This window comes from Gymnogyps californianus, unplaced genomic scaffold (assembly GCF_018139145.2).
Source record: "Gymnogyps californianus isolate 813 unplaced genomic scaffold, ASM1813914v2 HiC_scaffold_62, whole genome shotgun sequence".
Lineage (NCBI taxonomy): Eukaryota > Metazoa > Chordata > Aves > Accipitriformes > Cathartidae > Gymnogyps > Gymnogyps californianus.
Genome location: NW_026114455.1, coordinates 239777 through 265423, shown reverse-complemented (window position 1 = coordinate 265423; position 25647 = coordinate 239777). Strand labels below are relative to the sequence as shown.

Genomic DNA, 25647 nt, shown 5'->3' with positions numbered 1-25647 from the left:
TAGCCACTTCACTCGCTAGTTCCCTCAGGACCCTTGGATGCATCTCATCAGGTCGCATGGACTTGTGCATATTCAGGTTCCTTAGCCGCTCTCAAACCTGATCTTCTCCTACACTGGGCAGTACTTCATTCTCCCAGTCCCTGCCTTTGGATTCTGTGAATTGGGTGGTGTGGCTAGAGAACTTGCTCGTGAAGACCAAGGCAAAAAAGTTGTTGAGTACCTCAGCCTTCTCCATGTCGGTTGTAGTCGGGTCTTCCATTTTGCTCATCATGGGGGGTACATTTCTTTCATCTTCCTTTGTTGTCCTATGTACCTGAAGAAACCCTTCTTGTTATTTTTCACATCCCTAGCCAAGTTCAGCTCCAATTGTGCCCTGGCTGTCCTGATCCCCTCCCTGCACTCTCGGGCCATACACCTATAATCTCCCCAGGATGTATATCCCTGCCTCCACTGCCTGTGCATTTTGGGTTTGTGTTTTAGTTTGGCTAGGAGGTCTTAGCCAAGCTGGCCTCCTGCCTCCCCTGCCTGACTTCTTGCACGTCAGGATTGAGAGCTCTTGCGCCCTAAGAAAATTGTCTTTAAATATCTCCCAGCTCTCATTCACTCCTTTGCCTCTGAGGGCAGTTTCCCAAGGGATCCCACGCACTAGTGCCCTCAACAGCCAAAAGTTTGCCTTTCTGAGGTTTAGGGTCCTGACTCTACTTTTTACCTGTCCTGTATCCCTCAAGACTGAGAATTCCATGATCACTGCAGCCCAGGCTACCTCCAATCTTGACCTCTCCGATAAGTTCTTCTGCATTAGTGAGCAACAGGTCCAGCAGTGCCCCTCCTCTGGTCAGGCTCTCCATCACCTGTACTAGGGAGTTGTCCTCAATGCACTCCTGTAGTTTCCTGGACTGCTTGCAGTTCGCTGTGCCACTTTTCCAGCAGATATCCAGGTGGTTGAATTCCCCTATCAGGATCAGGGCCTGCGAGCGTGATGCTTCCTGCAGTTGAAGAAAGAAGCCTTCATCAACCTCCTCTTCTTGATCGGGTGGCCTGTAGTAGACACCAACAACAAAGTTTCCTCTGTTGGCTTGGTCTCTGATTTTCACCCATAAGCTCTCGACCTGTGCATTGCTGTTCTTCAAAGATAGCTCTGTGCAATCAATCTCATTTTAGACATAGAGGGCAACTCCCCCACCTCTCCTTTGTTGCCTGTCCCTTCAGTATAGTTTAGAGCCATCAATCACAGCACTCCAATCGTGCAATTCATCCCACCAAGTTTCTGTGATATAGCAATCAGATCATAGTTTTCCGTCTAGGCAGCAGCTACCAGCTCGTCCTGTTTGTTTCCCATGCTGCGTGCATTGGTATAGAGGCACTTCAGCTGGGCTATCGGCCACATCCCCTTTTTAGAGGAGCCCACCCTAATTCCCTTTTCAACAGTCCTCTCTGCTTATCACTCATCTGTTTAGCTGTTTTTGACAGCAACTGTTCTGCTATCAGCTTGTTGATGTTCCTGTGTCCTTCAAATTGCTGCTCAAGCTTTCAGAGCAGTTTGACTTTGGGAAGTGGCAGGCAATACTATGATGTTTAACATTTGTCCTCCCACAACAGGAGCATTGAAACAGGATCTTCTTCTTTCCATGGGCTCTCTTCAGATGATCTATCAATTCCAACATTTTTCTTATCCGGTGATTGCAACATAGACACGATGTGTTCTTGTCCAAGACCTTCACAACTAGAGTACTACCAACTGGAAGGTGTTCCCCCGCTAGCCAGGAGAGGGGTCAATGGCAATGTGGAAGATGTAGCTGAAGTCACGGAGAGCAGAGACTTCTCCCCCTGCCCACTTTCCACCTCAAATGTGTGTGGACTGATGTTACTGTCCTGAAGAATCGGAGGGGCAGCTGCCTCATACACCTCCTGCAACTTCGCCAAACTGTCACCTCTGCAGGAAGGGTGACCCCATCCCAATCCAATAAATTCAAAGTTTATCAGCTCCAATCCTGAAAAGTCCACCTCCTCTTACAGCAGTCTGTCAAGGCCTCTGATACCCCATGAGAGGACCACGTCATATCACAAGTCCAAAGGACCTCTCTGCGTGGCCACCGCTACTAAAACAACTCATCTTGCCCAAGCCACAAAGCCATACCTAGTGAGGGGGTGAACAAAAGCCAGGCAAGTTGCCCCCTCAAAGCCCTGACGCTCACCCATGTGCTCTGGGCAACGATCAGTGCAATCAGTGGCCAAAATTTTGTTTCACCTGAAAGGAAGAACTGCCGAGTGGTCAGTGAAGCCAGTCAATAGGGAGGGAGCAACTATAACCCCAACACAATGTAGGGGTAGAGGCTCATTTGGTTACCCTGAAAGGCATCCACTTGGACCACGAGGACATATAGCCTCTGCAGCAAAGCCCAGCTAGTAAGTCCATGGGACCTGACAAGATGCATCCCAGAGACATGAGGGTATTGGCTGATGTAGTTGCCAAGCCACTCTCCATGATATTTGAAAAGTCATGGCAGTCAGGTGAAGTCCCCGGTGACTGGAAAAAGGGAAACATTGCACCCACTGTGTGTGTGTCACTGTGTGTGTTGTTGCTCATCTTTCTTACTGCCTAAATAAAGTTGGATTTATAATGTGTTGTCAGACTACATTACTGTTTGGACCACACCCCCTGATACACAGCAAGTGTGTCACAAAGCCTGCTAAGGAGAGAAAAGGTGGTGTCCCTATTTCCCGTTTTCACAGAATCATGGAGTCACAGAATGGTTGAGGTTGGAAGGGACCTTTGGCGGTCATCTGGTCCAACTTCCCTGCTCAAGCAGGGCCACCTAGAGCTAGTGGTCCAGGATCAAGTCCAGATGATTGTTTAATATCTCCAGGAAGGGAGACTCCACAACCTTGCTGGGCAACCTGTGCCAATGCTCATGGCACTGTGTGTGTGCCTTATCAAAAAGTGTTCCGTTATGTTCAGAGGGAGCCTCCCGTGTTGCAGTTTGTGCCCATTGCCTCTTGTCCTGTCACTGGGCACCACTGAAAAGAGCCTGCCTTAGTCTTATTTGCACCCTCCCTCCCTTCAGGTATTTTTAAACATTGGTAAGATCTTCTCTGAGCCTTCTCTAGGCTAAACCATCCCAGGTCTCTCAGCTTTTCCTCATAGGAGAGATGCTCCAGTCCCTTAATTGTCTTTGTGATGATTCTCTCATACTGGGGAGCCCACCATCGGACACAGTACTCCAGGTGTGGGCTAACTCGTGGTGTACCCCAGGGGTCTATCCAGGGTCCAGTCCTCTTTAACATCTTCATTAATGATCTGGATGAGTGTACCGTCAGCAAGTTTGCTGATGTCACAAGACTGGGAGGAGCAGCTGATACGCCAGAGGGCTGTGCTACCATCCAGAAGGACCTGGACAGGCTGGAGAAATGACCTGACAGGAACCTTCATGAAATTCAACAAGGGGAAGTGCAAATTCCTGCCCCTGGGGAGGAACAACCCCATGTAGCCATATGTGCATCGATGAACAGTTGGCTGAAGGGTTGGGCTCAAAGAGTTGTAGTGAATGGGGTAATAACTGTCTGACAGCGAGTCACTAGTGGTGTTCCCCAGGGCTTAATTTTAGGGCCAGTTCTCTTCATTGGTTTTATCAATGACCTAGACATGGGAGTTGAGTGCACACTAACTAAGTTTGCCAGCGATACTAAATTAGGAAGAGTCATTGATTCCCTTGATGATAGAGAGGCCTTATAGAGAAATCTTGATAGATTAGAGTGCTGGGCAATCACCAACCATGTGACATTCAACAAGGGCAAATGTTGGATTCTGCACCTGGGATGGTATAACACTGGAAGTACATGTAGATTGGGGGACAAGAGGCTGGAGTGCAGCCCTGTGGAAAGGGATCGGGGCGGGGGGGGTTGATTGATGGTAAGCTCAATATGAGTCAACAATGTGCTCTGGTGGCCAAAAGGGCCAACCACGTCCTGGGGTGCCTTAAGCACTGTAGAGCTAACCAGTCAAAAGAAGTGATTGTCCCGCTGTACTCGGCATTGGTGCAGCCTCACCTCAAGTCGTATGTGCAGTTTTGAGCTCCACAATATAAGAAGGATATAAAAATATTAGAATGTGTCCAAAGGAAGGCAACAAAGATGGTGAAAGGACTAGAGGGCATGACTTATGAGGAGCGCCTGAGGATACCAAGTTTGTTCAGCTTAGAGAAGAGGAGACTGGGGGGTGTCCTCATTGCTGTCTACAACTTCCTCATGAGGGAGATGGAGAGGGAGGTGCTGATTTCTTCTCTCTGGTGTCCATTGGTAAGACACAAAGGAGTTAAGATAAGACTTAACACTGCATCAGGGCAAGTTCAGATTGGATATTAGGAAAAAGTTCTTCACTGAGAGGGTGGTCAAGCACTGGAACAAGCTCCCCAGGGAAGCGGTCATGGCCCCAAGCCTGTTGGTGTTCAAGAAGTGTTTGGACAATGCTCCTGGATATAAGGTTTAACCTTTAGGTTGCCCTGTGCGGAATTGGGAGTTGGACTCGATGATCATCGTGGGTTCCTTGCAACTCACGATATTGTATGATTCTATGATTCTTTGATAAGATTTGGCATATAGCCACAAAACCAATCCCTCCAAAAACACCTGAGCCTGACTGTCCCTTCCCACAGAGTGAGCAAAGGCTAGCAGTGGAGGGTGCTGCAAGCCCACTGAGTCCAAGGCAGATGGGGACTTTGTCTGCAGTGGGAAATGGTATCAGGACAGGAAGAGAGATTTTTTTTGCTTCCTTCTTCTGCAAGGAAGAAATAACAAAAAGTGCCTGATTGATCCTAGTCATTGCTTAGGAAAAATCCTTGAGTCTTGAGTTCAGCACACATCCATTGCTGAGAGTTGCCAATGATATTTTTGGTATGCCTAAGAGAAATAGATCAGCTCTTAATTATGTCCATTGCAACCAATTAACAAAGCCCATCACTAGGCGTGGACGTAGCAGTCCTTGGGTGGATTAATGAATACGCACCATCCCCTCCATAAGAGCTGGTAGCTGCTGTGCCCGTGCCCAAAGGGACAGGAGGGCTAGGACTGTCAGAGAGGCTGGTGATGCCTCCAGCCACAAGTACACAAAGGGCTGCAAGCCTGCTCCACACGCGAATATCCTTCTGGCCAGTGCAGGTATGGTTTCTGGCTCATTTTTCCCCTGGCTCCACAGATTTCCTTCCTGCATCCTTATTTTCCACTGCTGGGGACTGAAGGGGAGGAGAGGGAGAGGTGCTGTAACAGGACCCTGCACTCAGCCCTGCCGTCCTGGCATGCATTAACCCTTGGAGAAGGAGGAAGGTCTGAGTCTCATTCAGACAAGACCCCTTTGCATCACTGCCCTTTGTGTGAGGAAGGAAACATGCCATCCATGTCCACCACTCTCCCAGGGCAAATGGTTCCCTCGTTCCTGGGGAGAACTAAGACTCTTACCCACATGTCTCTTCTTGGAAACTACTGCAGCACCGGCAGCTGTTCACACATGCTCCCCTTGCTGGAATGACCCCCACTCAGGGTCAAGGATTGCCATGGATTTGCAGTGCAAGTTAGCTGTGCTGCTCAAACCCTATTATTTGACCTGCTTTTCTTCTCCATCCATTCAGCACAGCCTCGCCAGCAGCTCCAGTGCTTCAGCTTATACAGCTCTGCACATGTCACTGAGACCTAACACACCCCTTGTATGAGCGAGAGGCTCTGGAATGGTGTTTCCTCTCTTGCAGGTCACAGGAGGTCTTTCAGCCACTTTCCCGAAATCACAGCTTACAAGAAAGTCTTCGCAGGCCCTCCTCCACCCCTCCATCTCCAGCTGTAACTTTCCTGCCCTTGCAGTGATTGCCTGCAGCGTGCTTGCACATAGGTAGGTGATGCCACTTTCTCCACTGTGAAGAGGAGAAATGAGACTTCCCCAAAGGGGACAGTGCTTTCTAGGTGAGCTCCAGCCACTGTGCCATCACAGCTCCTCAGGTCACATGAGAGAAGGAACCATGTGTCCTTGAGCCACCCGTGTGCTCTCAGGAGCCGCAGCAAGGCCAGGAGCTGCCCACAGCACCCACCAGCCACTGCATGTCCCAAGCCAACGCACAACACCGTCGTTGTCCCACGAGGACAACCAACATTGCGAGCACAGAGGCCAGGAAGGGGTGTTTGTGAGGGATGCTCAAGCAAGTTCTCTTTGTCACAGCAGCAGGCCACGTTGTACTTTCTGTGAACTGGGTGCTATTTTTCTTACTGCCTGACATCCGGAGAAAACCTTTCATTTCCATGGGGAACAACAACCAAACCCTGGCCACAGACTTCATCTTCCTGGGTTTCTCCAGCCTCGCAGAACTGCAGAAGCTGCTCCTTGTAGTGTTTTTGCTGCTGTACCTGGTCACTCTGAGCATGAATACCACTATAATGATTATCATATGGGTTGATCGGAGCCTTCACACACCCATGTACTTTTTCCTCTGCGTCTTGTCATTTTCTGAGACTTGCTACACCTTTGTCATTGTCCCCAAGATGCTGGTAGACTTGACAGCAGAGACAAAAAACCATTTCCTTCCTGGGCTGTGCTGTACAAATGTACTTCTTCCTTTTCTTGGGGTGCTCCCACTCCTTCCTCCTGGCAGCCGTGGGCTATGACCGCTGTGTGGCCATCTGCCACCCCCTGCATTACAACAGCATCATGACTTGGCGAGTGTGTGCTCAGCTGGTGGTTGCTTCTGCTCTGAGCGGCTTGCTGGTTGCCCAGGTGGTTACCCCCTTGATATTTTGCTTGCCTTTCCAGGCATCCAGGAAACTCAACCATTTCTTCTGTGACATCTCCCCCGTCCTCCGAGTGGCCTTTACTCACACAAACCTCAGCGAGGCCGTTATCTTCACACTTGGTATCTCTGTCCTTACGATCCCACTGATGCTGATCCTCATTTCATACCTCTTCATTGTCTTGGCCATCTTGCAGATCCCTTCAGCTGCAGGGAGGCACAAAGCCTTCTCCACCTGCAGTGTTCACCTGATAGTAGTGGTTGTCCATTATGGCTGTGCCTCCTTCATCTACCTGAGACCCAACTCCAGCTACTCATCAGATCAGGATGCATTGATCTCTGTCACTTACACCATCCTCACTCCCCTGCTCAACCCTATGATTTACAGCCTAAGGAACAAGGATGTCAAAATGGCTCTTCAAAAAGCAATCAGAAGAAACATACTATCTCAGAAAGTTTTCCAGTGAAGAGGTTAAGGTGAGCTGCTTCCTGACTGCATATGGTCAGCCAACATCTTCCACTCCCAAAAAAGATCACCCCTTTTCCATACATCCTCTTTTGCTCACAGAGAAGCTTTCAGGAATGACATGACAGCTAATCATGGCTGCTAAGAACTGGACATTAAAAATCAACGAATTCGAGTCACAGTGAGACCGGAAACATGAACTTCAGTGAAACAATTTTTTTAAAATTTGGAAACCCAAATTTTCACTTCAGTGGTAGTAGTTTCTTAGGTACAACTTTTTCACATGAGCCATTTACTAAATAAAAAGCATAGATGTTGAAATAATTTCACAGTGAAACTCCTGGTTTTTAAGGAGATGGCAAACTCAGGACCATGTTTGTATTGTGTATCAAGATACCACTAAGCTCTGACGCCTGCCCAGCTCCATGGTATTGTGGTGCCCATCAACAAAGCCTGCAAGGCAAGTGAACTACTTCAAATTGCATCAGCCTGCCTTCGCAATGGGCTGAATTTATCCACACAGCCACGAATCAAACTTCAGCTGATATGCTCACTTGCTGACCTGTGTGAAGCTGACCACAAACCTAAGATCGTAGACACTTGCAAAACATGTATCCACCGGCTTCAGGGAGGATGAGAATGTCTGTTGAGATGGACCTACAGAGTGGCTCTTCTGGAACAGTTCTCTTCTTAGAAAAATGAATGAACGAGATCTCCATAGGTGCATGTTTTTCCTCCACAATAATGGTGTTTTCCCTAAATCAATGGAGCCATCTGGGAACGTGGAATTAGCAAAACTAGGAAGGGAAAGACCCTGTGGTAGCGTTCTGCAGAAATACTCATTTTTAAAGCCATGCTCCATCATTTTTCAGAACTTCTGTCATGCACAGTCAAGTGTCTCCCTCCCTTTACCTTTGAGATTGTCCAAGACATGTTTCAGCACAGCCCTGTGCTGAGCTCCCTCTTCCCAACCCAGGGCGGTGGGCAGCACACATGCAATGTCCAGCCCTGAGCCACCAATGATCTCCCCAACAGAGTTCCTGAGGACTAACAAAGGAAACAGACTTCGTTTTCTGGACAGAATGAAATGGTAGAAGGCAACAAACCAGAAAAACTAAAAGGCACCTGAAACTTTTCTCTATTTCTAGGGTTTTCTACCACATCAGAGATATAGTCACATTTCCTCCAAAACTTTGTATGTCACTGTCCTGGTTTCGGCAGGCACAGAGTTAACTCTCTTCTTAGTAGCTGGTACAGTGCTGTGTTTTGGATGTAGTGTGAGAATGATGTTGATAACACTCTGATGTTTTAGTTGTTGCTAAGTAGCGCTTATCTTAAGCCAAGGACTTTTCAGTTCCCCGTGCTCTGCCAGCAAGCAGGTGTGCAAGAAGCTGGGAGGGAGCATGGCCGGGGCAGCTGACCTGAACTAGCCAAAGGGGTATTCCATACCATGGAACGTCATGCCCAGTATATAAACAGGGGGGAGTTGGCCGGGAGGCGCGGATCGCGGCTTGGGAACTAACTGGGCATCGGTCAGCGGGTGGTGAGCAATTGCATTGTGCATCACTGGTTTTTTTTTCTTTCCCTCCCCCCCTTCCTTTTTTTGTTATATTCCTTTTCATTACTATTATGATATTTCATTATTACTATTCTTAGTATTATATTTTACTTTAGTTATTAAACTGTTCTTATCTCCACCCACGAGTTTTACTTTTTTTTTTCCTTTCCTCCTCCTCACCCCACTGGGAGGGGGAGGGGGAAGCGGCTGCGTGGTGCTTAGTTGCTGACTGGGGTTAAACCATGACAGTCACATTGCAATTTCTCTGGCTTTAACCTGGCAGAATTTCCTCTCCGCAGAATAAAGAGACTTTTGGGGGTCAGTATTTCCCCCACACAGAGACATTCACAGTTCTAATCAAGTCTCTTCACTGTGAACATCAGTGCTCTTTCCGTTATGCAGACTAGATCGAAGTTTTTTGGTGTTTCATTATGAGGTGTGTCCTCTGCTCCGAGGTAGTGTGTATTGCTCCTTTCCCACTCATTCTGGTTTTTTAACATCCTCTGCCAAGTCTTGGATGCAGCATTTCTGTTTGGCTCCCACTGTTGCAGTCTGTATTTCTAGGGGGTTTCAAAATACCAGAGGTAGTCAAGTTTCCTCCAAAGCATCATATGTCACATTGCGATTTGTCTGGCTTTAACCTGGTGGAATTGCAGCCGCTCAGAGTAAAAAGCCCTTCTGGGGTCAGTGTTCCCCCCATACAGAGGTATTCTTGTATGTAATCCAATGGTTTTGGTGTTAACATCAGTCCTCTTCCTGTTAAGCTGAATAGACCTCAACTCTTTGGTCTCAATGTCCTCTGTAAAGTCTTGGCTGCAGCATTTCAGTTCAGGGATGATTCTACTTTTGACAGCTACTCCCTGAGCTCTGACCACAGGTTGGGCTATTTTGTCACGTTATTTTCATTGCAAACATGCACTATTTATTGTGGGGTGAGTGCGTCTGGAATCAGGATGCTCCAGAGTGATACTGCCCTGATCCCACGCAGCAGGTAGGGGATGGAGCGGAGAATGGAAGAGAGGGTGCTGCAACCCCAAAAGGCACCTGGGGACTTTTTATAGCCTGTAGCGGAGTGCTTTACACATGACACTGGCTAAATCAGGCACCACTAGCAGTGACTTGAGCCCATGTTAGTTCGAAAAAGTATTGTGGAAGGAAAAAGCCTCTGCAAAAATGGTCCAAGCAAGAGATGGTGAAGGAATCAGCATTTCACCCGCACAGCGAGAACCTGGCAGATTGCAGGAGGAAAACTCTCTCCTTTCTGTTAATTGAAACTAAGCCAGGCGAGTCCTTCCCTTGCTTTATGTCATTCTTCATTGATTCCTGGTATGATGCTATTAATGGTTTCAATAAAGCAGTTGCAGAGCAGTTCCCCAAAGAAGTTTGTTTTCTCAGGGGCTGTTCACAGACCTCTCACGGTCCCTGGCTCGTTTGCAGGGTTCAGCTTCCACCAGGCAGTGGCGGTGCCTGCTAGGCACAGGACTGGGGCTGCCTGTGCCACCCTGTTGTGTCCTGTGTGGGGTGCCACCATTATGGAGAAGAGTGGAGAAACTGAAGCTGGAAGGGCCTTCCCAAGCCCTGTTCAGAACATCCCCAGCTTCAAAGGCAGACGCAGTTCTCCAGGGCCTTTTGACTACTGCTTTGCAGGAATGGCTGCAGGAAAAAAGCTGTGAAACGGTGCCTGAGAGGCTTGGCTCCCCTTGGCACTGAGTTTGGGAATGACGGCCTGCCCCAGCAATCTCGTCTGAGCCCCCTGAGACCAGGGGTCTCCCAGGCCCTGGCTATCCAGGCTTTCCTCTGCCCATGGCACTGGCAATCTTGCCCTCTACCTGTGACTTGCAAAGGACAGGGGACACTCTGGCATGTGCTCCCACCCCCTGGATCTGACGTTGGAAAGGCTCTTGGCTTGGCATTTTTAGGGACACAGGTGGGGGAGGTGGGGGGGCGGTCTTGAAGTCTCCTTGAAGAAGCCCAAATATTGCCCATTGCAGCAAGGAGAGCAGGGCGATGCCATGGCCACGTGGGGAAGTCGTGCTCCAGGAGATCAGCCTTTCAGCAGGGAAGGGCATTTCCATCTCTACCAGAGGGCTGTGGCCACTGCTGCACAGTGCCAGCAGCTCCCCAGATCCCACTGTCGTTGTTCTTGCTGTCTCCTGAAGTGGCCGCTTCTTCTACCGGGCCCCTTCTCCTGCCCTAACTCCTGCAGGACACATGGGAGATCCTGCAACCTGCCTCCCACTGCTCCTTGAGTAAACTCCCTGCCCTGGCACTCCTCTTTGGCCTCGTCTCGACGTTGCTTCCCAAAAGCAAGTCAAGTGCGGTCTGACTGATCTTGGGCAGGCAAAGGCAGTAAGGGTGGGCAAAGGTGGGGAAGGGTTTCTGTGCAAGGTGCAAGGGATAGGCTGGGCAGGAGGCAGGTCGGAGGTCCATGAAGTCAGGAGCCACATGGGAAAGACATAGAGGGGCTGGGTGCTCAACACCCCTCCAAAGACACTGGCACATAGGGAGGCAAACCAGGAGCTGCATGGTCAGCACGCAGACACAGGGAAGCATTTCTCTCGGTGCAGGGTTCACCCACATGTCTCCCTGCAGCTGGATAGATGGCCCTTGTGTGAAGCCAGACCTCGCTGTGACTGTACTTGGAGGCTCAGCCCAGGTCCTACACCTCCCTCTTAGCACAGGGAGCCCCAGATGCCCTGGTCATCTCCATCCTGCAGGTACATGCAGGAAGGGGGGGTTCACAGAGAAATGACATCACCTGTGCGGTGGAGTCTGGCAGCTGGAGCTGGTGCTGTGGCAATGAAGGCACCTTTCAAGAACCACATGCTGAGATGGTCTTGCAGGTCCCAAGGTCATGGACCTAGCTAAGACAACTTTTGAGAAGCTGTGTGCCCCGTTTCCCTGGAGATGGTGAATGATCAAAAAGGATCTGCCTGGGACTGTCTTCCTGTGGCTTTCAGGCACCACAGCCTGCTCGCTCTGCAGAGCAGTACCACCAGCTTGGGGCTCTGCAGGGAGCTCGAGGACGGGGCAGGAATGGCTGGCCAGGCCAGCACGGACACACTCCCATGGGGAAAGGCTCCCTTGGGGCAGGGATGTCCCTGAAGAAGAGCAGAGGAGCAACTCTGTGCTTCCAGAGGGGAAGAAATGACCAAGAGAAACCTGTTTCTGGAGGGACAGGGAGACCCTGGCCTCCGTCTCCTCATGCCATGGCTGACCCCTAGCCCTGGGGCTGATGCAGAGGGCAACCCACCTCTCTGCCCTCCAGGGGCTGCTGGGCCCTTCAGAGGGGATGGCGTTGTGGCGTGAGTGCCCAGAGCTTTGCAGCACCCTGCGGTGGGCACTGCCATGGGGTCAGCCCACAGTGGGCTGCTGCGCTGGGCTGGGCTGGGGAGAGGTTGCAGGGGAGAGCAATGGAGGAGCAGGGCTGGGCTAGAAAGTGCCTGGGAGAGGAAAATGCCAAAGTTAATGGGTTAGTTTTGTCTTTGCAGCCATCTCCATCCTCCTGCTGGCTCAGTGCCTATATCGGGGTGTCATGGTTTAACCCCAGTCAGCAACTGAGCACCACGCAACCGCTTCCCCTTCCCCCCTCCCAGTGGGGTGAGGAGGAGGAAAGGAAAAAAAAAGTAAAACTCGTGGGTTGAGATAAGAACAGTTTAATAACTAAAGTAAAATATAATACTAACAATAGTAATAATGAAATATAATAATAATAATAGTAATGTAAAGGAATATAACCAAAAAAAAAGGAAGGGGGGGGGAGGAAAAAAACCAGTGATGCACAATGCAATTGCTCACCACCCGCTGGCCGATGCCAGAGCTGTGATCCGCACCTCCCAGCCAACTCCCCTCTTTATATACTGGGCATGACGTTCTATGGTATGGAATACCCCTTTGGCTAGTTCAGGTCAGCTGCCCCGGCCATGCTCCCTCCCAGCTTCTTGCACACCTGCTTGCTGGCAGAGCATGGGGAACTGAAAAGTCCTTGGCTTAAGATAAGCACTACTTAGCAACAACTAAAACATCAGAGTGTTATCAACATTATTCTCACACTACATCCAAGACACAGCACTGTACCAGCTACTAAGAAGAGAGTTAACTCTGTCCCAGCCGAAACCAGGACACAGGGGAACAGCCAGGCCTCCCGGCTTCTCTCCTGTCCCAGACCCCAGAGCAGGGCTGTCTGCAAAGCCTTATGTGAGGCATGTCCCGGGCAAGGCAGGGACCGGGAACTGGGAGAGGCTGCCTAACTAGCTGGGAGAGGTCCATGGGGGAACAGGGCACCGAGGGCTCTTCTGGGCATCATGCCGGGGGGACCATTCCCCACCCCAAACACACCCTGCACGTCCCATGCATGCTGTGCCTGCACAGCAGGGCCGTGGGACCAGGTGTGGGGCAGCAGGGCTGGACCAGTACAGGGACAGGGCAATGACAGGGGCCATGAAGCAGCTGCCAGGGAGTGACAGCAAAGACAGATACAAACAAGGAATTTATCTGCATTGCCTTCATTGTGCAGGTATGATTTTGGGAAAGCTTGAGATTGCTGGTGGTTGCAAGGGGAGTCAAGACTAAAAAGAAGAGCATTGATCATTGCATTAGAGACCAAGGCTGAAGAAGGAAAATGCAAGGCTGCTGCTGAATGGGGAGGGTGATTTAGATGGGGCTGAGGGACTAAATTCCTTCTTTGCCTGAGGCTTTACTGAAAAGGTCTCCAGGACTCTATGCTCAGTGAAAGAATTCAAGGAGGAGGAGAGCATGTATTGGCAGGAACCTCATGAAATCCGGCAAGGACAAATGCCAGTTTTTGCCCCTGAAGGGGACTAACCTTGGCAATGGCACAGGCCGGGGGCTGCTGGGCTGGGAGCAGCCCTGTGGGAATGCTCTTGGTGGTCAGTAAGCTGGACAGGAGGCAGCCATGTGCCCTGGCAGCAAGGAAGGCCATCAGCGTCCCGGGCTGTACCACCAGGAGCGCAGCCAGGAGACGGAGAGAAGGGATTATCCAGGTTATTGCGTCCATATTTCAGATCCCCAATAAGGAAAACATGTTGGCAAGCTGGAGCGGGTTTAGCAAAGGGCCCCCAAGATGGTCAGGGGCTGGAGCACTTGGCCTGTGAGGAGAGTCTGAGGGAGCTGGGCTTGTCCAGCCTGAAGAAGGGAAGGACGAGGGGGACCTTCATTGCAGCCTGCCAGTACCTACAAGGAGGTTATGGAGAATACAGAGCCAGGCTCTCCACCATGGTGATAGAAAAGATCTTCAGCCTGGAGATAAGAAAAACCTTTTTTCTCCATGAGCTCAGTCCAGAGTTGGAACAGGTCACCCAGAGAGGCTGTGCAGTCTCTGTCCTTGTCGGACTGGCTCATAGAATCATAGAATGGTTTGGGTTGGAAGGGACCTTTAAATGTCACCTAGTCCAACCCCCCTGCAATGAGCAGGGACATCTTCAACTAGATCCGGTTGCTCAGAGCCCTGTCCAACCTGACCTTGAATGTTTCCAGGGATGGGGCATCTACCACCTCTCTGGGCAACAAGCCTTGACCAACCTGGTCTGACCCTGTTTCTTACAGGTTGGTCTGAAGACCTCCCAAGGTCCCTTCCAAACTGTGTTATCTTCTGATCCTGTGCCCTAGGCCCTCTTTCTGATAACAACAGAACAGATGTTTATTGGGCATGAATCCTTCTGTGCTGTATCTAACCATCCAAAACAAGGCAGATGAACTCCTCCTCTTCTCCCATAACTGTAAATCTAACCTGGGAGGCACTGCCTCAGACTTCTCTGCTTTACACCTGAAACTCACTGCATCCAGCTTTAACCACCTCAAAGTCCCTTATCTGGATACACTCTGAGGTGCGGGGAGAAAATTGGGCTTTTCAGCGGTGTTATTTCTCCACTTCTGCAGTCTGCTCCTCTACTAGATGGTGCCATTTTTCACTTTCTTTCCTACCTGAAGTTAAATACCCCATATTTACATGCCCTGTATTTGCAGTAAAGGACAGTTCAGTGTGCTTTCTCCTTCTGCCATGGTCCCATGTCATAGGGATCCTTCACCTGGAATGCAGAGCATAGCTCGGAAGCTTGTGGCTCTGCTTTTCTCTATCAATGAAGAGAGGTTGACATCTCAGTGTGACTCCCCCTGTGCAAAGACTGAGGGGTGTCATGGTCAGGCAAGGTTTTGAGGGCATGGGGCTCTGTGCAAGACACAGAGTGATCTTTTTTTAATGGTCTTGGCCTAACAAAAATAGAAACGTTTAGAAAATGTTAATAAAAATGAAACAAAGAAGAGCTGAAGACAAAGATCTTAAGGAAAAAAAAATGTGTCAACACAGTTTCCAGCTTTTAAAAGTCTTTGCGGTTTTGTTCTCTTTCAGTTTAACATGCCAGTCTTTGGGGTGATTTTGAGTACTTTTTTTGAAAAGAAAAAGTGGTGTTTCGGAACTGGGGTGAAGAAAAATGTGTTCAGATACAGGGACACAGACAGGTGGTGCCAGTGTTGATGCCCTGCGACCCTCTGCCCAGCGTCCACCTGCAGCTCCTGAGGGGCTCTGGTCTCCAACAGGTCCTCTGAGATAGCTGCCAGTCCCAGGCAAACACCTCGGACACACTGGGGCCTCCAAGGGTGGCAATCAGTGTTTGTGGTCAGAAAACTGAGCTCTGCCTGGAAAGATAAAAACCTCTCCTGATTAAATGACCATGTCTAAGGGCATCTTTTCAGCAGACTAGCTGGACATACGCCCTTCCCATTGCTCTCCAGATTTCCCCCTCCCCTTGCTCTTTGATCATTCAGATACCTCCAAACTCTCTGGTTGCTGCTTTGAGCTTCAGGGAGTTAGAAACTTGCCCCGTCTCTGAGAAGTCTAATTAACTCTTGAGTCAACTCCTTAATTATGTTTATATCTGTCCTTTCCTAGCTCTCTGGCTAAAACACTTCTTGTATGGATATCCCTTGTGGAAGGTGGACCTCATTAGATGCAGCTTGGACTTGGCATACAGTTGAGGAGAGTGTTTTAAAGCTTATTAAACTGCATCATGCGTAACTTTGGGGTTTTGGCAATGAGGAGAAGTCCTCCTGTGGCTGTGTGCAGCCAGTTCTCTGAGGAAAGCAGGTGGGAAGGGGTGCCAAGGAGCTGTAACATCCAGCTGCAGACTTCAGTGGAGAAGCCTGATGTGAGGACAAGTGACGCAAGGCCCGGGGGGCCGATCAGAGAAATGGTGGGGTTGGGGAGGTGAGGAGCAAGGTTTTCCACAGAGTGTCTGGCCTCAAGGGACTGCTTTTCCTACCTGCCCATATCTGCTTAGGTGACCCTCTGGATCAATAGCAACTGGAAAATGCTGCTATCACTTCTTCAGTAAACTGAAAAATAAATTTAAAAAAAGCCTTTACAATGCAAAACTCCTTTTTTATTAAGTACTCATTGAACTCCTCCTCTTTAACTACTGTCCTGAAACCTCTCCAATTAGCTGTAGAAGTCTTGAAGACTTGAAGAAAACGATGGGAAGACACAAGGCACCTGAGGGATTTCTGCCTTGTAATGAGCCCCATGGTGGTTTTGGTGCTGAGTCCAGGGATCTGCAATGTTGAGAGGAGATTGCACACACGGCTCAAGGAGTCAAAGTCAGAAGCAAACGCTGAAGTTTCTTGGAGTATTAATGGGTCCCACTGAGGGCCGTTACCAACACAGCCTCCCCATGGACTCCTTAGAGCAGAAAATTGGAGGCAGCAATGACAGGCAGGCAAAGGCAAAGTGCCGGTGGCTCTGATGCTGAGTAAAGTCTTGCTGTGTTTTATGAAGCAGGAAGGACAAGCCCTGACCCCAGTGCCTGGGAAGGGAGGTCCTGTCCATCATGTGTGGCTCAGGGCTCTTCCTGGGGCAGTGGCATGTGGGGTGTGCGATGCTGAGTGAAGGACAACAGTATGACAACACCTCTCATCCTCCGTGGGGGATGCAAAGAGGAAATGAGGCCCCGGTGCCATGAAGACAACATGTGTCCTCATAGATCTTGGTGGCAGAGACAATGGCCATAGCCAAGGAGACAAAGACCTCAGTTCTGTTGGCGCCTTTCAGCCTTGGCAGCACCCTCGGCCACCTGCACCACAGGCTGTCCTCTGCTGTCCCACGCGTGTGCCTGTTTCCTTGCACACTGTAGGCATCCCACCCACTTCCCTGCCTTGTTCTCACCCTGGCATGTCCCTGCTGATGTCTCTCAGTCCTCTCTGGCTGTTTCTTGAAACACAAAGCCGTGGGCTGATCCAGACTCCCTCTGAGTGACCTGTTGCACTATGGCACTACCCTTCAAGTGACATTTCTGTCTCCTCATGCCCAGTCTGTACCTCCGTATCTGCAGTTTCTGATGGTTTTCCTTTCTCATGCTTTTGCCCACTTCCAAAAAATGTGCCATCATTACTGAAAGCAACTTTCAAGCTCTCTCGAGCTCCTACTATACTTTCCCGAGCCTCCACCAGGCCAAAGAAGCCCACGTCTCTCAGCCTCTCCACACACAGCCCCTAACCCCACCTTAGCTGATCTCTGGAGCCTTTCCAGCTCCTTCCCACTCCTCCAGAACAGGGATCCCCACATGAGGACACACTATTGCAGATGAGGACACACTATTGCAGATGAGGACACACTATTGCAGATGTGGCCACACCACTGCTGAATCAAGGTGGATGAGAACTCCCCTTGCCTGGGTGGCCACACTCCTCCCAGTGCAGCCCGGTATGCAGACGGCCATATTCGCGTTTAGCACTACTGGCTGCTATGGCATCCCTCATAATGCCCAGGCCCTGCTCCTCGAGCCTGCCTTGATGAGGATATACTAATTAAAGGAAATTGCAAGCCAAGGTAGGTATTACCATGGTGACCAGCCCAGAAGGCTTCTGGAGGACATTAATGATAACTTCTTAATCATGCAGAGATGGGGTTAGGAAAGCGAAAGCCCACCTCAAGTTGAATCTGGCAAGGGACCTGAAGGGCAACAAGAAAGGTTTCAACAAGTAGATAAACAGGAAAAGAAGAACTAGGGAAAATGTGGGCTGACGGGTACATGGGCCAGGGAGCCTGTTGACAGGCTGTGAAAAGGCCTGAGATACTCCATGCCTTCCTCACCTTAGTCTGTATTGCTTGGACTGGCCTTCAGGCATCCCAGTGCCCTGAGACCAGAGGGAAATCTGGAGCAAGGAAGACTTACCCTTAATTCAGGAGTCTCAGGTTAGGGAACAGTTAATGAAAGTGAACAGACATAAGGCAATGGGCCCTGACAGGATGCGCCTGTGAGTGTGGAGAGAGATGGCTGATGGCACTTATCTTTGAAAGGTCATGGCAACTTGGAGAGGATCCTGAGGACAGAAAGGAAGCAAATGTCAGTCTTATCTTGAAGAAGGCAAGAAGGACGATGTAGGGAGCTGTCAGCCTGTCTCATCTAACATCCTCCCAGACAAGCTGATGAAGTATGTATTGGGTTTGCATGGCAAGGTTTTGGTAGCGGGGGAGCTACAGGGGTTGCTTCTGTGAGAAGCTCCTAGAAGCTTCCCCTATGTCCAATAGAGCCAATGCCAGCCGGCTCCAACATGGACTCGCCACTGGCCAAGGCCAAACCCATCAGCGACGATGGTAGCGTCTCTGTGATAGCATATTTAAGACAGGGGAAAAAAGTTACTGTGCGGCAGCAATTGCAGCCAGAGAGAGGAGTGAGAATATGTGAGAGTCTGTTCCTGAAGGACTGCACCCCATGGAAGGGACCCACGCTGGAGCAGTTCATGAAGAACTGCAGCCCATGGGAAGGACTCACGTTGGAGAAGTTCATGCAGGACTGTCTCCCGTGGGAGGGACCCCACGCTGGAGCAGGGGAAGAGTGTGAGGAGTCCTCCCCGTGAGGAGGAAGGAGCAGCAGAAACAACGTGTGATGAACTGACCACAACCCCCATTCCCCGTCCCCCTGCACTGCTCAGAGGGAGGAAGTAGAGAAAATTGGGAGTAAAGTCAAGCCTGGGAAGAAGGGAGGGGTGGGGGGAAGGTGTTTTTAAGATTTGGTTTTATTTCCCATTACCCTACTCTGATTTGATTGGTAAGAAATTAAACTAATTTCCCTAAATTGAGTCTGTTTTGCCCGTGATGGTAATTGCTGAGTGATCTTCCTGTCCTTATCTTGACCCATGAGCCTTTTGTTATATTTTCTGTCCCCTGTCCAGCTGAGGAGGGGAGGGATAGAGCGGCTTTGGTGGGCACCTGGCGTCCAGCCAGGATCAACCCCCCACTGGGATGAATTCGAACATCTGTATATGAATGTGAACATCACCCATGCAAAAGCAAATAAAGCACAAGCCTACCCTGGTACTAACTCGGAATCACCTGTGAGGAGAGATGGGCAGCTTACTGCTGCTGAAGATGAAACCATTGAATAAGTTTCCTTAGGGCATCCTTGAGCTCCCGGTTCCTCAGGCTATAGATAAGGGGATTCACTGCTGGAGGCACTACCGAGTAGAGAACTGCCACCCCCAGATCCAGAGCTGGCGAGGAAATGGAGGGGGCCTTCAGGTAGGCAACCATGCTGGTGCTGATAACCAGGGAGACCACGGCCAAGTGAGGGAGGCACATGGAAAAGGCGCTGTGCCGTCCCTTCACAGAGGGGATTCTCAACACAGTCGTGAAGATTTTCACATAAGAAAGAATAATGAAAACAAAACAGCCAAGAGCAAGGACAAAACTGCTGACAAGCAGACCAACTTCCCTGAGGTAGGAGTTGGAGCAGGAGAGCTTGAGGATCTGGGGAATTTCACAGAAGAACTGCTCCAAAGCATTTCTTTGGCAGAGCGGTAGTGAAAATGTATTGGCAGTGTGCAGCGTGGCATAGAGGAAGCCACTGCCCCAGGCAGCTGTCACCATGTTGACACAAGCTCTGCTGCCCAGGAGGGTCCCGTAGTGCAGGGGGCTGCAGATGGCAACGTAGAGCCCCACTGTTCTTAGGGCTATGAAAGCACTGCCAAGGAAAGGGGCTGGCTCACAACAGCTTTCAGTGCTGGCACCTTCCATGTGCGAGCAGTCGCTGGACGTTTTCAATTTCTCAGCTCAGCTGTACGAGATGGAGAGGTAATGACCATGACGTTAGGTTGCTAGAGAAGCACAGAGCCCCATGGTTCCTGCGCCTGTGAAAGCGCTTCCAAGGAAAGGTGCTGGCTCGCAACTGCTTTCACTGCTGGCACCTTCCATGTGCGAGCAGTCGCTGGACGTTTTCACTTTCAGAGCTGAGCTCTACTTAAGACTGCAAGAGAGACACAGCATAACATTAGCTGCCTAGGCAAGTGCAGAGCCCCACGGTTGGTGTAACTCTGAAAGGGTAGCCAAGGGATGGTGAGGTCAAGCAACAGCTTTCAGTCCTGGCACTTTCCATGTGGGAGCAATTGCTCGACGTTTTCAATTTCTGAGCTGAGTTCTACGAGACTGAGAGATAGTGACAATGACATTAGGTGGCTAGAGAAGTGCAGAGCCCCAGTGTGCTTTGGGCTGTGAAAGCGCTTCCAAGGAAAGGTCAGGCCTAGCGACAGCTTTCAGTGCTGGCACCTTCCATGTGGGAGCAGTCGCTGGACGTTTTCAATGTCCGAGCTGAGGTCTACGAGACTGGGAGAGACAGAGCATAACAGTAGGTGGCTAGGCAAGCGCAGAGCCCCACGGTTGGTGTGGCTCTGAAAGGATAGCCAAGGGATGGTGAGGTCAAGCAGCAGCATTCATTCCTGACACTTCCATGTGTTAGGAATTGCTGGTCATTTTCAATTTCAGAGCTGAGCTGCACCTAGACTGAGAGATAATTACCCTCTACGTTAGGTGCCTAGGTAAGCGTACAGTCCCAATGTTGGCTCGGTTGTGAAGGGGCTGCTAAGGGAAGGTGAGGGTGACCAACAGTTTTCAGTGTAGGCCACTTCTGTGTCAACGTCCAAGGTGGTGAGTTTACATTTTGTTTCAGGGTCTGGCGAATGTGAGTGTTAGGCGGTACGGCAAGTGCAGAGCCCCAGTGTTGGGTGGGTTGTGAAAGGTCTGCCAAGGGTATATGACGGCCTGCATTTAGCTTTCAGTCCTGGCCAGATCCGTTCGGGAGAACCTGCAGGTGGCTGTCTCTATTGGAACTACTGTCTGGTTCAGGGTGAGCAGGTAGCTGAGTGTGATGCTTACACCTTAGAGCAAGAGCAGGGCCCAGTGTTGGTGGGGCTCTTAAGGGGCTGCTAGGGAAAGATTACAGGCAGCAACAGCTTTCAGTCATGGCCAGATCTAGCCAGGAGAGGACTGTGGAGAACTAGGTCGCGGCTGTTTCTATTGGGCCTAACCTCTGGTTAAGGGTGAGCAGGTAGCTGAGTGTGATGGGTAGGTCATAGAGGAAGAGCAGAGACCCAGTGTTGGGGGGGCTCTTAAGCAGTTGACAAGGAGAGAATCCGCCCACCAACAGCTTTCAGTGCTGGCACCTTGTGTGTGTGATCCCTTGGTGGTGTTTCTCCGTTCAGGTGCAGGGCTGTTACGAGAGTGAGAGCTACGCAGTAGAACAAGAGCAGAGCCTCAGTGTTGGTGGGGCTGTGAAAGGGCTGTCAAGGGAATATGAGGGTGTTGTGGTTTAGGCTCAGCAAGGAACAAAGCACCACTCGGCCGCTTGCTCACTCCTTCCCCCCAATTGGATGGGGAGGAGAAAATATAATGACAGTCTTGTGAGTCGAGACAAGGACAGGGAGGGATCACTCACCAATTATGGTCACAGGCACAACAGAGTCGATTTGGGGAAAAAGAAATCAAGTTAATTTGTTACCAGTCAAATCAGAGTACGACAATGAGAAATAGAACATAGGTTAAAAACACACCTTCCCCCCCACCCCTTTTTTCTTCCCGGGCTCAGCTTTGCTCCGGATTCCTCTACCTCCTCCCCTGCCAGCAGCGCAGAGGGACTGGAATGGGGGTTGCGGTCAGTTCATCACCCGTTGTTTCTGCTGCCCTTCCTCCTCGGGGGGAAGGACTCCTCACAGTCTTCCCCTGCTCCAGCATGGGGTCCCTCCCACAGGGGTCAGCCCTCCACAGGCTTTTCCAATGCGAGTCCTTTGCACAGGCTGCAGTCTTCCACAAACTGCTCCAGCATAGGCTTTTCCACGGAGTCTCGGCCTTCTTCGGGCACAGCCACCTGCTGTGGCGTGAGGTCCTTCGTGGGCTGCAGGGGAATCTCTGCTCCACCATTAAACCTCCATGGGCTGCAGGGGGACAGCCTGCCATCTCACCACGGGCTGCAGGGGAATCTCTGCTCTGGCGCACCTTCTCCTTCTCCTTCGTCACTGACCTTGGTGTCTGCATAGTTGTTCCTCTCACATCCCACTCCTTTCTCCGCTGCAGGTCTTTTTTTCAGCAGTCTTGTTTCCCCTTCTTAAATATGCTATCACAGAGGTGCTGCCACCGTCGCTGATTGGCTCAGCCTTGGCCAGAGGCGGGTCTGACGTGGAGCTGGCGAAGCTTCTAGCAGCTTCTGACAGGAGAGACCCCTGTAGCCCCTCCCCCACTACCAAAACCCTGCCACACAAATCCAGCACAGAGGGCCAGCATTAGCTTTCAGTCCTAGCCAGATCTCTGTGGGAGAACTTGCCGGCGGCTGTCTTTATTGGAACTACTGTCTGGTTCAGGGTGAGCAGGTAGCTGAGTGTGACGGTTAGTTCTTAGGGGAAGAGCAGGGCCCAGTGTTGGTGGGGCTCTTAAGGGGCTGCCAGGGAAAGATTACGGCCAGCAACAGCTTTCATTCCTGGCACCTTCTGTGTGAGAACTGTTGGTGGTGCTCCTGTGTTTAGGAACAAGGCCGTTACAAGGGTGAATGCTAGGCAGTGGAGCAAGAGCACAGCCCAGTGTTGGTGGGGCTGTGAAAGGTCTGCCAAGGGAATATGATGGCGAGCATTAGCTTTCAGTCCTGGCCGGATCTCTGTGGGAGAAATAGCTGGCAGCTGTCTCTATTGGAACTACCGTCTGGTTCAGGGTGAGCAGGTAGCTGAGTGTGACAGTTAGCTCGTAGGAGAAGAGCAGGGCCCAGTGTTGGTGGGGCTCTTAAGGGGCTGCCAGGGAAAGATTACGGCCAGCAACAGCTTTCAGTCATGGACAGTTCTAGCCCGGAGAGAACTATGGAGAACTAGGTCGCAGCTGTCTCTATTGGGCCTAACCTCTGGTTCAGGGTAGGCAGGTAGCAGAGTGTGATGGATAGGTCATAGAGGAAGAGCAGAGACCCAGTGCTGGTGGGGTTCTTAAGCAGTTGACAAGAAGATATTATGGCCACCAACAGCTTTCAGTGCTGGCACCTTCTTTGTGAGATCCCTTGGTGGTGTTTCTCCGTTTAGGAGCAGGGCTGTTACGAGGGTGAGAGCTAGGCAGTAGAGCAAGCGCAGAGCCCCAGGGTTGTTGGGGTTCTGAAAGGGTCGCCAAGGGATGGTTCAGGTTCAGCAACAGCATTCACTCCTGGCACCTTCCGTGTGTGAGCAATCGCTGAACGTTTTCAATTTCAGAGCGCAGCTCTACCGAGACTGAGAGATAGTGACCATTACGTTAGATGGCTAGAGAAGCGCAGCGCCCCAGTGTTGGTGGGGCTGTGAAAGGGCTGCCAAGGGAAGGTGAGGGCGAGCAACAGCTTTCAGTCCAGGCCACTTCTGTGTCGGAGTCCTAGGGTGTGAGTTTACATTACACTACACCCACCACTGACATCACAAGCACCTGCACAAGCCACCTGCCTCCTTCTGCCCTGGCACCTCTTCAGGTAAATATGACAACACAAGCACCTCCACAAGCCACGTGTCCTTCCATTCCCCATCAGATACTCAGACAGCAGTTGCCTCAAAAGCACCTTTGCAAGCCAGGGACCTGCTTCTGCCCTACCAACTGAGCAGTCATCAGTGACATCACAAGCAGCTGCAGAAGCCAGGTGCATGATCCTGCCCTATCACCTACTCATCCACCTATGACATCACAAGCACCTGCACAACCCAGGGGCTTCTACCCTATCACCTACTCAGGTGCCTACGACCACACAAGCAGCTGCACAACCCAGGGGCCTACTCCTGCCCTATCACCTACTCAAGCGCATGTGACAGCACAAGCACCTGCACATGCCGGGGTCCTGCTCTGCACCTATTGGCTACTCAGCCAACAGTGGCCTCCCAGGAACTTCATTAAGTCAGGGGCATGCTTCTGTCCTACCACCCAATCAGCCATCAGTTACATCACAAGCAAGCTGCAGAAGCCAGGTGCCTACTCCGGCCCTATATCCTACTCAGGCACATATGACATCACAAGCAGCTGCACAAGCCAGAGGCCTGCTCCTGCCCTTTCATACCTGATTGAGATCATGTGACAACACAAGCACCTGCACAAGCCAGGTGTCCATTCATACCCAATCAACTACTCAGCCACCAGTGACATCACAAGCACCTGAACAAGCCAGGTGCATCTTCCTGCCAAATCACCTGCTCAGCCACCTATGACATCACAAGCAGCTGCATAAGCCAGGGGCCTGCTCCTGGCCTGACACTTGCTCAGCCACCAGTGACATCCCAAAGCAGCTGCACAAGCCAGGGGCCTGCTCCTGAGCTGTCACCTACTTGGGAAGATGAGACATCACAAGCACCTGCACAAGCCAGGGGGCCTGCTCCTCTGCAAAAACCTTCTCAGGCACTTAGGACCTCAAAAGCACCTGTACAAGCCAGCTGCATGCTCGTGCCCTATCACCCACTCATCCACCTATGACATGGCAAGCATCAGCACAAGGCAGGGGCCTGCTCCTGCCTTATCACCTACTCAGGTGCCTATGACCTCCCAAGCACCTGCACAACCCAGGGGCCTGCTCCTGCCCTATTACCTACTCAGGCACATGTGGCAGCACAACTACCTGCACAAGCTAGGGGCTTGCTCCTGCACTATAACTACTCAGGCACATTTGACATCAAAAGAACCTTCACAGGCCAGCTGCATGCTCCTGCCCTACTAGCTCCTCAGCCACCGCTGACATCACAAGCACCTCATAAGCCAGGTTTCCCTTCATACCCAATCGACTACTTAGACACCAGTGACATCAGAAGCAGCTGTTCAAGCCACGTCCTGCTCCGGCCCTATATCCTACTCAGCCACCTACGACATCACAAGCACCTGCACAAGCCAGGGGCCTGCTCCTGCTCTCTCAACTACTCAGGCACCTCTGACACCATAAGCAGCTGCACAAGGAAGGTTCCTGCTCCTGCCCTATCGCCTACTTGGGATCATGGGACATCACAAGCCCCTGCACAAACCAGCTGCATGCTCCTGCCCTAACACCTACAGAGCTGCAAGTGACATCACAAGCACCTGCACAAGCCAGGGGCCCGCTCCTGCCCTATCCCCTCTTCAGGCACATGTGACACCATAAGCTGCACATGAACAAGCCAGGTGCCTCCTTCTACCCCAGCACCTCCTCATCCACCTATGACATCACAAGCACCAGCACTAGCCAGGGGCCTGTTCATAACTTAGCACCTACTCTGGTGCCTATGATCTCACTTGCATCTGCACAAGCCAGGGGCCTGCTCCTGGCCTAACACCTGCTCAGCCACCAGTGACCTCACAAGCACCTGCGCAGCAGGAGCATCCTCACCACCAACACCCTGGCTTTTTCACCTCCATCTCCATCTCTGTCTGCCACCTCCCCGTGACCTCCTCCCTCCCAGGCACCTTTCTCACCCACTCCACAACTTCCCAATGCCTCTGTCTGCCTTTGTGTTCATGTGGCAGATGTTACATCAGACGCATTGTCCCAAACACGTCACCTGCATCTCCTGCTCCCTCTGTTGTCATCATGACTGTGCCAGCTCTCTGATGCGCTTTTTGACCTCATGGG

General features: G+C 51.0%; 1 protein-coding gene across 1 annotated transcript; it reads left to right on the top strand.

Annotated features, from left to right (window-relative positions):
* The first annotated feature begins 233 nt into the window (after window positions 1-233).
* Window positions 234-7231, top strand: LOC127029020 (olfactory receptor 10K2-like). The gene is given in 3 exon segments (XM_050914690.1): window positions 234-269; window positions 6289-6546; window positions 6548-7231. Coding segments are annotated over 3 exon segments (978 nt in total).
* The last annotated feature ends 18416 nt before the right edge of the window (window positions 7232-25647 follow it).